General features: G+C 49.8%; 1 protein-coding gene across 1 annotated transcript in view; it reads left to right on the plus strand.

The window, feature by feature from the left end:
* The first annotated feature begins 1,685 nt into the window (after positions 1–1,685).
* Positions 1,686–12,186, plus strand: part of LOC138748286 (MAP/microtubule affinity-regulating kinase 3-like) — a 99,154-nt gene continuing 88,653 nt past the window's right edge. The window contains 1 exon segment of the mRNA XM_069908193.1: positions 1,686–1,899. Within this exon segment, the coding sequence (XP_069764294.1) occupies positions 1,849–1,899 (51 nt within the window). The 5' untranslated portion in view covers positions 1,686–1,848.

The following is a 12,186-nucleotide window of genomic DNA, read 5'->3' on the forward strand; positions in this document are numbered from 1 at the left end:
CCCTTTTATGTATTGTCTCATCTTTTCCTGTGTTGGCATGTTGTGGTCATTTAATTTATGCCCTTGTAATAGGTGCACGTAACATATTTTTTTAATTACAGCAAATAAGAATTTTGGTGCATCGTATATTGTACATTTTTATGTGAACAGAGGGACCTTGGGGTCCAAATCCATCCATCCCTCAAGGTCGCCGCAAGGGTTGATACGACAGTTAAGAAGGCCTATGGGGATGCTGGGCTTCATTCGTCGGGGGATTGAGTTCAAGAGTTGAGAGGTCATGCTACAACTCTACAAATTTCTGGTGAGACCACACAGTTCTGGTCACTTCATTATCGGAAGGACGTGGACGCTCTGGGGAGGGATTTACCCAGGAGGTTGCCTGGATTGGAAAATACATCTCATGAGGCAAGGTTAGCGGAGTTGGGACTTTTTGGAGCGTAGAAGGATGAGAGGAGACTTAGTTGAGGTCTACAAGATTACGAGAAGCATAGGTGGACGGCCAGTGCCACAGGGCGGGAGCAGCAAACACCGGAGGACATGAGTGCCAAGTGATGGAAGGAAAGTTTAGGGGACACATTGGGGGGGGGGGGGGTTTAAACACGGAGAGTTGTGGGTGCATGGAATGCCTTGCAGGAGATGATGTTGGAAGCTGATACATTAAAGGTAATTATTGTCACATAAGAATGTAACATATTTAACTTTTAGGGGGAGGTTTATATTTGGGTAGGGACAACATCTAGGGGCTGTCATACATTCTCACATCCCCCTCTCCTTATGAAGCCAGTCCGGGGGGGGGGGGGGGGGCGCGAACTGGGTGCCCTTGAAGGCGAAATCCCCCTTGCCCCAGCGAGAGCGGGCGGCCACGGGGGGGGACTCCATCGCCCAGGATGCGCCGCGCTTTCCGCCAAAGAGGTGGAGCCACCGCGGCGCAGGTTGCCCCCTGGTCCTTGGAGTTCCCCCCCCCCCGTCCGTCTCCCGGGTCTCCCCCCGCACTTGTGCGCGCGCACAGTGTGGCGCCCCCCCGGGCGGGGACCTGAAGCGGGCAAAGAACCCGAGAGGACGTCCCGTGGGGAGGGGGGGGGGGACATTTAAAACGCGCTTTCTTTGCTGGGCATTCCTGCTTTTTCTGGGGGAGGGGAAGACCAGGGGGATTTTTTGGGTAACCTGCAAACTCCCCCCCCCCCCCCGACCTAGTGAATTCCCCCCCCCGACCTAGTGAATCCCCCCCACCCCCCGACCTAGTGAATTCCCCAGCCCGGGTCCCTTCCCCTGTCCGATCCTCTGTGGGGCAGGGCTTTAATCTCGCTGGAATCCGACGCGTTTCCTGCGCTTGGGACTCAGGGAGGGGGGGCTTTCTCTCTCTCTCCCTCTCTCTCTCTCTCTCTCTCTCCAACCATCCCCTTCCTTCCAAGGAGACACCCTGACTGCTGGGTCCCCCCCTTCCCGACGAGGTGAAAGGAGTCCCAGCTCTCTGGATGGGATAAGAAGGCAGAGAGGGAGCCCCGTCCCGGGGACGAGGGGGACAAGGAAGTGAAATTAACCAGGCGATGCGGGCAGCGCGATGTCTCTGGCTCCAAACGACCCTCTCGTCTGAATTCCATTCCCCTCTCTCCGTGTGAGCCGCCTTTCCTGGGAAGGGAGGGGAGGGGGGGGGAGGTGGTGAAGGGGGGGGGGGCAATGCTTTGAATGTGGACTGACAAAAGCTCTGCTTTCTGCCGGGGTGGGGAGGAGGGAGAAGAGACCTTCCAGACCAGCCCCGTTCCACATCCCTCTCTTGGATGAATCTTGATGTATAGGGGGGTGGGGAGGGGGGGGGGGTTCATTTCCGACTGAACGAGAGGAACAAGGATGTCTTCCCGGCTCACGTTGCCCTCTCCTAATGAACGGAGTCTCGATCATGTGAGTATCCCCCGAAAGGGGTTCAGCAGCTCCGAGGCTGGGTGGGCGAAGGCTGCTTGGCTGGGGAGGGGGGTTGGGCTGGTGCCTCTCTATGTCTGTAGGGTGTGTGTGTGGACACATGTGTATGTTGTTTTCCTCCATGTATGTGTGCCCACCTTCCTTTTGATCTTAATGGGAGCGATAATTACATGGATCACTTGATGCATAATGGATTCCTGATCTGTTCCGACACATTTTGATGTTCATATTGATCATTTCACTTGGATGTTCATTGGAACTGGGCGATATTTCGGGTGTACATGTTATCTACGACTGTGTAGGAGATGTGTGATAAATGAGTATAAGCAAGAACGATGTAGAGGGTTTACAAGCTCAATATTTTAATTATAATCCATAGTTTTAGAATGATTAGGATTGTGTTGTTGGGGGGTGGGGGTTGGACTTGTTTGCATATCTATGTGTGAATTTATCATGGGCCTTAATTATCCATCGTGTTTGGGCGTATTTAGAGGTATATATGAATTCTGAATCTATACCCTATTTGCATCATTCAAGAATTGTGTGGAGATAAAATATTTATAATGGTTTTTTTAATGAGCCTACTGTATTTATGCCCAATAATCTTGTGTGTGAATTCTCCCCATAAATACTTACAGTATGGTTAAGGTACAAATGTTAATTAAGTGATGTGTGCATAAATGTGTCTGCGAATTGTAAATCTGCCATGAAAGCGTTGTACCTCTTGACTGGCTCCATTTTCCTCCGGTGCACGGGTTTTCAGAGGTCCTTTGGGATCACGTTCTGCGATTCTGCCCACTCTCCATCGTGGATGCCAACTGGGTGGTTTTGTGGGGGGGGGGGGGGCGGCGGCGCAGGGAACAATCTCGTCACCTTCCACCTCTAAAGTACCCTCTCGTTAATTGGGGTAAAGAGAAGGGGGAGGTGCTGGTCACTGTGGCACTTTTCTCTTGTACCTTTTGTGGCCCTGGGCTATCACTGGGCACTTTTTCTCACCTTCCACCTCCAGTACCCTCTCGTTAATTGGGGTAAAGAGAGGGGGGAGGTGCTGGTCACTGTGGCACTTTTCTCTTGTACCTTTTGTGGCCCTGGGCTATCACTGGGCACTTTTTCCCTCATCACGTAAAAGCTTTTGGATGATGTCGCCACCAATTTGTGGAGAAGGCCCAGTCACTCGGGCGGCTTTGTGACTTGGCCGTGTGACACAGGGAATGCTCTGTTTCTTAGAATGGTGGCTGTGCGATCTCTTACCTGGACAAACATCGCTTTGGGAAGTCAGGCCCAGTGCTGCACACACGCAGAGTTTGAAGAGAATGTGCAAATTATAATTTTAAAGCCATTGCTTTTGTGCTTGATTGGGTTGAAGGCTGTGCCCAGAATCCTCCACGCACAAGCTGGTTTGCTCGAGATTTTTACAAGAAGCAGGAGTTCCCCATTTGACCCCCCAAACTGACTGTTGTTCATGGCTGATCTGATTATGGACTCCGCTTCACTTTCCTATAGGTTCCCTATGACCCTCAACTCCCTTGTGGACCCAAAATTTATCCTATCCTGTCATTGCCTCCACAGCTCTCTGGGCAGAGAATTCCAAAGATTCACACTCCTCCTAAAAAAAAATTTCTCTTTGCCTCCTTCTTCAGAACCAATGGCCCCATCCTTCCCCCTACAATGGACAAATCCTCTGAACATCTGCCCTGTCAAAACCCCTTGGGATCCAACAGCTTTCAATGTAGCCATCACTCATCCGACTGAATGCCAACAAGCTCAACCCTTTGGTCATCGTTTTGAGTCTGGACCCTTTGACGAGATGTAATTGTTCCCCACGGATGCTGCCTGACCTGTTGAGTTCTTCCAGCAGCTCGTTGTTTGCCAATTCCAGAGCCTACAGTGTTTTGGTTCCTGTACTTGGAGTAAAACACAAGTCTGCGGATGCTGTGATTGTAGTTAAAAACCACACAGAAATGCTGGAGGATCTCGGCCAGTCTTGCAGCGTCCATAGGTGTAAAGGTACATTACCGAGGTTTCAGGCCTGAGCCCTTCTTCGTATAAGCAAAAATCAGCCAGGCATCTGAATTAAAGACAGGAGAGAATGGAAAGGAGAGGAGTCCAGACCAACAGACAAAAGGCGTTAATTGGGTATGATGAAAGGTGAGAATTGAATTTTGGCTCTGTGAAAGGAGACAGAGGGAAAAGGAGAGAAGGAGGAAAGAGCTGGGGGAAAGGTGGGGGGTTTCAATGTTAATTCCCTCCAGTTGGAGGGTACCCAGATGGAAGATAAGGTGTTCCTCCAATTTATGGGTGGTCTCAGTCTGGCCGTGCATGAGGCCATGGGCAGTCATGTCAGCGAGGGGATGGGAAATTGAAACAGGCAGCCACTGGGAGATCCGCACTATGGCGGCAAGGTGCTCAACGAAGCGATCTCCCAGGCTGCACCCTTTATTTGAGGAATTCTATAGTGACGGTCTCTTGATTTGAGGAATTGTATAGTGACGGTCTCTTGATTTGAGGAATTGTATAGTGACGGTCTCTTGATGTGAGGAATTGTATAGTGACGGTCTCTTGATTTGAGGAATTGTATAGAGACGGTTGGCTGGGAGAAAGCAGAGGTTGGTTGTAATTACAAACAATAGGTGAGGCACAAATCTGAAATCCTGAAATAAGTAAGATGGGTAAGAACTACTCAAGCAGCATCCATGGAGGGAGATGACGGTGAACTGAATTGTTCATTGTCATGTGCCGAGATGCAGTGGAAAACGTTGTCTTGCATTTTATCCAAATGCATACCCCAGGTATTGCAAAGATAAAACAAAGGTGCAGGGGATAATGTTAGCAAGGGTTAAGCTTGGCCTTTGACTGGGACCCACATAGAATGCTAGAGCACAGTAAACAGACCATTTGACCCCTCTAGTCTGTGCTGACCATCATCTCCCTAGTCCCACTGACCTGCTTCCATTCCTTAACCCTCCAGACCTCTCCTATCTATGTACCTATCCAATTTATTCTTAAAACACCAGATTGAACCCACATTCGCCACACCAGATGACAGCGTAGTCCTCACTCCCACCACTCTCTAAGTGAAGAACTTCCCCCTAATGTTGTCCCTAAACCTTTTCTCCCTTCTGCTTAAAACTACAACATCTCAGTATTTATCTCCCCCAATTTAAGTGGAAAAAACCTTTTTGCATCCACTCTGTCCTATACCTCTCAAAATCTTGTAAACTTCCATCAAATCTCCCCTCGCTGTAAGGAATAAAGTCCTGTTTAATCTTTCCCTGTAACTCAACTCCTGAAGACCCGGCAATATCCTAGTAAATCTTCTCTGCACTCTTTCAATGTGGTAGGCTGGTCCGAATAGTTGGAACACACTTGATCCAGAGTGAGTTGACCATTGGACACAGAATTGGCCTGGAGGTGGGAAGTAGAGGCTTTTTTTAATCCACTGGGGTGCTGTAGGAATCGGTGCTGGGTGCCCTGTTGTTTGTTCATCTGTGTTAATGATTGAATGGAACTCTGGAGGTGACACCAAGTTGGTGGTGCGGTGGACAGCGAGGAAGGTTACCTCCATTCACTACAGGATCTAGATCAGTGGGGAAGATGTTGAAAGGAATGGCAGCTGGCATTTGGCTCAAGCCAGAGTGAAATGATGCATTTTGGCAAGTTAAGCAAGGCCAAGGCATACGCAGTGAACAGCAGGACCTTGGGGAATGAGGTTGAGCAGGGTGACCTTGGGTGCAAGTATATAGTTCCTCGAAAGTGTCAACAGAGACAGGGCGATGTCGACAGCGCTTGGTGCACCCTCCTTCATCCGCTGAGGCTCTTGAATGCAAGAGTCGGGACATCGTGTTACAGTCGTACAAAGCTGTACTTGAAGTACCTTGTGCAGTTTGGTCACCACACTTGCGGGGACGCAGAAGTGATTCACGTGTATGCCGTCTGAATTGAAGGCCTTGAGTGGAAAGGGAAAATTAGATTGGCAAGGTTTGTTATCTCCCAACAAAGAAGTCCAAGTTTATTGTCCGACTGTACAAGTACAACCCAACGAAACAGAGTTCTCCAGTCCTCTGTTCAAAACACACAGGCGCACAACCAGAGATAACACACATACAAACAATACATACACATAAAAATAAATATTGTTTCATTATTAGTAGTCTCGGAAGGTTAGTGGGAGCAGCAGACTGAGAGGTGACCCCCACAAGTGTGTATAAAATTCTAAGGGGCATCGATAGACTAGGGAGCTACTGTAGCCTGCTCCCCCTGGAGAGGTGTTGGGAATTGAAGGGGTGGGATCGGAAACTGGAGGGGTGTCTGAAGCAGATACTCGTTTAACAAAAGAGAAATGTAATGTTACACAAAATTACCTTTAGTCTGCCATTAGGCAGGCAAAGATTTGCCATTAGCATTGCCCGGCGCCTCTTATGGTCAAAGAAAGAGAAGCAAATAGAGTTCACCAGCGACGCTGAGTGTCTGTGGATTTGTCTCCAGCTCTCCCATGGCCACAGCAGCCGCACAGACTCCTGTTCAAACCATTGGCATCCCGAGACCAGATACACACGGGCGGGGGCGTCTGACATGGACAGGGTATGGCGCAGATTTTAAGGTGAGAGGCTACTATGGTAGAGCTACTAAAGTAATACAAACACATGCCAGATTAGTCAACTCAAGACTGATTTATTCAGGGTTTACAGGCTTCTTTTATACCCCACATGTCCTGGGCTCCATGGGCCGCTGTGGGACGTTGCTACGAGTTTGCCGATCCACGGGACCGGCAGGTTTAAATGAAGCCTTATGAGTGTCCTACACCTTTCAGGAGGAGACTCAGCAGCTCAACGTGCCATTCTCTCGCATGCGGTCCTTTAGGTGAGTAGGCAGCCGTCTGTATTATGATTCCGCATGCCCACAGAACCACGTCGGTGACAGTTTGCGATACCGCGCTGTGCGCCCACTATGTGGCCGCTACAAGAGGGACGAACTTCAAAGAGGATCTGAGGGATAAAAGAGTAGTTGGAATCAGGAAGGATCTGCCAGAGGAGGTGGTGGAGGCAGGAACGGGAACAATCTTTAAGAGGCATCTGGACAGGAGTTTGCAGGCCTCAGAGGAATATGGAATTAATGCGTGCAAGTGGGATTGGAGCGGGTAAGAATGGATGTCGTGGGCTGAAGGACTGTACAGCTCCATGATCCTGAGGTCATCTCTGGCCCATGACCTTTCATTGTATCCGATTGGTTACAAAGAGGAAAGGCTGGTCATCGGACGTCGTTGTACAGTGTGTGGATGCTCGCTGGGTATGTGCTGCTTGTGTGAACATGGACGTGCATAGAGGGCAATCTTGAACCTCCGGCACAGTTGGTTTCCTGTCCGTTTTTCAGCAATTTTCTGAGCAGATTATTGAGCTGCAGTTGGTGTTGTTTTGGGCCAGGCTGTGACCTGTGTTGTAGATTAAACGCGCAACCTTGGCCCTTGCTCCCCAATGGAGTCCTGGCCACGCCTCGTCTGTGTAAGGAAGACTTGACTTTGTCAACAGCACCAAGGTTCCTCCCCACACTGCTCACAACCTCCTCTCCTCCTGCTTTCGGGTACAAGGTTCACAAGGGCCTGAAGTCCAGCACCTCCAGGTTCAGGAGCAATTTTTTTCCCCCAACAGCTATCGGGCTCTTAAACCTCCCTGTACCACCCTAACCCTGAACTGTGAGACTACCAAAAGATCTGTTTGCACTATTGAAACATCACTTTTTCTTTGCATTATAAGCAAGTAAGGATTTTTATTGATCTGAGTAAAAACAGCGCTGGAGAAACTCAGCAGATGAAACAGAGGACAGCAAAGATAAAGATACAGAACTGACGTTTCGGGCTTGAGCCCATCAAGGTAGAAGCAAAATGTCGGCAGGTGCCCAAACAAAATAGTAAGGGGCAGGGGGAGGAGCACAGTCCCACAGTCAGGTTCTAAGTGGATAAGGGAGGGAGGCCTCAACAGCAACAGGGCGAGTGTGGGGGGGGGAAATCGCTCTGCAAGTGGCGAGGGTGTACCTGAGATCCCGGTGGGGGCAAAAAGGGAGGGCTGGAAGCCATGAGGAGGCACCAGATGGTGGCGGAGGCAAGGGGCGAGGAAGGACACGTGGGCGGTCTGGGTGAGTGCATGGTCATGGAGCTTGAGAGCAGCTGGGGGGGGCAGTGAGCGAGACTCCCTTTGGAGCGGAGGCACCCACTCTTCAGGGCAGGCGTCCTTCGAAGAGACTTCACGGAGTTTTGCAGTGGATGGAGTGAACCACAAGCATCTGTTGACTTGTTTCACTCTCTTTATTTATCTAACTTCTCATCTTTAATCTCATTTTCTGTCTCAAGGCACATTGCAGTGATTTAATTTGTGCTCTTGGTGTAGCTTGTGCACCCGTGTGACTGCAGCAGCTAAGGATTTTGCTGCATCTGTACTTGGGTGAATGAAAATAAACCCTCCGACCAGCTCCTGTCACAACTCTTGTGTATCCCAACAACTTCTAGCTCACTGGGGTAGCTCAGTAATCCCTAGGCCATGGATGCTCTGTGAGGAATCAGTAAGGGATTGCTTAAGGTGGGATGTGGGTGGAAAGAAAAAGTTTGAAAACCACTGTTTTAATCGTACTTCATTGACTTGTTATGTGCACGGTTTCAGAACTCCAGAGGAAATGGGCCAGTGGCCATTTTTCTCAGCAAAGTACCTCCGTAACAATTGGGTCTAGAGCAGTGCTTCTCAACCTTCCCTTCCTGCTCACATCCCCCCTTAAAAAATCCCTTACTGATCGCAGGGCATCGACGGCTGAGGGATTAATTAAAGTGGGATGCAAGTGGAAAGAAAAAAGTTGAGAACTACTGGACTGCAGCTGATATAGAAAGCTGACCATCAGTTTGTGTAATCTCCCACAAACAGCAATGGACAGATAATTCAAGGGATGTAGCTACGAGGAATGGAGACGCTGCCCTCTTTCACCCTGGCCTGCCTGTCAGGGATGGTATCCTGGGTTACATACGAAGAACAGATGTTGTCCCATTGAACACACCCAGCGCAGGACATCCTGGGTCACACATGAACACGGTTAGCGGCATTGTTATGTAATGATGTTACCGCGCCAACGACCATAGTTCAAATCCGGCGCTGTCTCCAAGGAGTTTGTACATTCTCACCATGTCTGCATGGGTTTTCCCCCGGGGGCTCTGGTTTCCTTCCAGGTCAATTGGGTGTAATTGGGCGGCACGGGCTCGTGGGCCAGAAGGGCCTGTTGCCATGCTGTATGTATACATTTAAAACACACATTGAATACTCCCAGGACAGACACAGCATAATGCTCGCCTTTGGATATCCACCGTGGAGAGGGAGTGTCAGTCGGTGGACACCCTCCACTCCATGGCTGGGTGTACCCGACGATGGATCACAAGCTGCCACCAGCTCTCGGAGAGGGGGCGAGCTGGTGGAGTGCATCCTTGAACCCTTGGCAGGATGGTTGTGTTTTGATTTGAAAATGAAGGAAAAAAAACATGGGTCCGACACAGCAAAACATTCTCTACACTGACCCATCAAATGCTTCATGTCGCCACAGTAAGGGCAAGATAGAGAATAAAGTTCCCTCTTCACCACCAATATTTGATCACAGGTTGGGTACAGAGTGAATTTCCCTCTGCTCTGGAACCAATCTGGGAGCGGGCGGTGGGGCGCCTCCCCCCCTGCTCTGGGAGCGGGCGGTGGGACGCCTCCCCCCCCCCTGCTCTGGGAGCGGGCGGTGGGACGCCTCCTCCCCCCCAATCGCTCCGGGAGCGGGCGGTGGGAGAACTCCAAAGCAGGGTGTTGACAAGAGTTTATTGTCATGTACAATGTACAGATATCCTCAAGTTCAGCTACACAGATACTCAAAATGTACAAGGTCTACATTGAAGAAACACAATCCATCACATGAGAGAAAGATAATTTGTATAAAAGAGATAAACATTTGCAGTTACAACAGTAGAACAACTGTCCTTTCGATAGAGCAGGCACCTGAATTAATGTTGTGAATAGGGTAGTGTGGAGAGATTCAAGACCCTGGTAGCAAATGGAAGGAAAAAAGCTGTTCTTGAACCTGGAGGTTTTGGCTTTTAAAAAAAATTTAAATGTTATTTAGAGCACAGTAGAAGCGTTTCTGGCCATTTAAACCTATGCTACCCAAATTAACCCACAACCCCATACGTTTTGAAGGGTGGGAAGAAACTGGGTTCCCTGGGGAAAACACACGCAGACTGCACGGGATTCAAACCTGGGTCTCTGGCGCCGTAAGAGCGTTGCGCTGACCATGCAATGCTGCTGGGCCTTCTGCTTGAAGGCAGCAGTGAGAAGAGTTTGTGAGCAGGGTGATGGGGGAGCTTTCAGGACGCTGGCTGCCTTCTTGAGGCAGCGCCTCCCGTAGGCGTCTGCAGTGGATGGGAGCCCTTTGCTGGTGATAAACTTGGCTCGGTGTGCTACTTTCTGCAGCCGCCAGTGTTCCTGCACAGAATAAAGCTTCCTCTGCACGCTTCTTTCAAAATTATTCAGGCTCGATTAATCTTCTTATGCAAATGTCTGATCAGGGCACTATCCCCTCCTTTTTTCCTTGGCATTTATTCTTGTGTCTGTTTGAACCGTGCTTAACTCTACCTTTGCTCCCAGGCTGTGATTGGGCTTCTTGTTCAACTCCAAATGAAATGGTGTTTGAACTAACACAGGCGGCTGCTGCCAGCAGGCTCACGTGGCCTCCCTCAGACCTCTAAAGAGCTCGAGGTGACGGGAGCTCCTCCCCGGCCCACTGGGCCCCTTGCTGCCTCGCAACGTAGCCTGCTCTTCCCTTGAACTCTCTTCAACAATGGCCCTTTGTTGTCCTGGCGAGAGCTTTGAGGAGATCCTGGGAAACATGGACCATTTCCCACATCTCAGCGCCAGCTCTCTGAGAAGCAAAGTGATGACCCATTGCCACACACATTGCACAATGTACATATGCACCAAAATTCTTGCTGCAGCCAAATGGGTATTTGTAAGAAAAATGTATCATAGCAAATTTAATTAGAGGTATAGATTACTATAGCACAGACACAGGCCCTTAGGCCCATTATTCCACCTAGCTGCACCCAGTCAACGTCCCTCCATCCCCCTCTCGTCCATGTACCTGTCCAGATTTTTCTTATGTTGAAATCAAGACTGCGTTCACCACTTCAGCAGGAAGCTTGTTCCACACTCCCACCACCCTCTGTGTGAAGAAGTTCCCCCTGAACCTTTCCCCTTTCACCCACTGCCCACGCTGTAATTGTGGTAAAGAGACGCTGGAGGGACTCGGCAGGTCTCACAGTGTCCATAGGCAGTAAAGATGCAAAACTAATGTTTCAGGCCTGAGCCCTACTTCAACGTGCCTGAAATGTCGATTGTGTAGCTTTATCTCCTATGGGAGCTGCGAGATCAGCTGGGGTCCTCCAGCATTTCTATGTCCTCCAGTTCTTGTCTCATCTAACCTAAATCAAGTTTTAAAAAATAATAAATAGGCAATATTGACAGTAATCCAGTGTCGGAGCAGTCCCTGATCAATGTGGCAAGGGGAGGTTCAAGAGCCTGATAGCTGTGGGAAAGGAAACTTCTTGAACCTGGAGGTGCAGGTCCTCAGGATTCTGCACCTCCTGCCCGAATTCAAACGAATTCAAACCTCTGTCACAGAGGGTTCTGAAGAAGGAGATTAGTGACCTGGAGATTGTGGCAGGGCAGTGCATAGGTCATTTCGCATTGTATCTAACCTGGGAGTGTGTGATGGGACAGTGTAGAGGGAGCTTCACTCTGTATCTGACCCGTGTCCCTGTCCTGGGAATGTGTGATGGGACGTAGAGGGAGCTTCACTCTGTATCTAACCCGTGGCCCTGGCCTGGGAGTGTGTGATGGGACAGTGTAGAGGGAGCTTCACTCTGTATCTAACCCATGTCCCTGCCCTGAGAGTGTGTGATGGGACAGTGTAGAGGGAGCATCACTCTGTATCTGACCCATGTCCCTGTCCTGGGAGTATGTGATGGGATGGTGTAGAGGGAGCTTCACTCTGTTTCTGACCTGTCTCCCTGCCCTGAGAGTGTGTGACGGGACAGTGTAGAGGGTGCTTCACTCTGTATCTGACCCATGTCCCTGTCCTGGGAATATGTGATGGGACGGTGTAGAGGGAGCTTCACTCTGTATCTAACCTCTGCTGTACATCTGACTGACTGGCCAGAGAAGATATGGGGAGTGGAAAATCATGGAAAGGTAGATCTTATTTAAA

Source organism: Narcine bancroftii, chromosome 13, assembly GCF_036971445.1.
Source record: "Narcine bancroftii isolate sNarBan1 chromosome 13, sNarBan1.hap1, whole genome shotgun sequence".
NCBI classification, from domain to species: Eukaryota; Metazoa; Chordata; class Chondrichthyes; order Torpediniformes; family Narcinidae; genus Narcine; species Narcine bancroftii.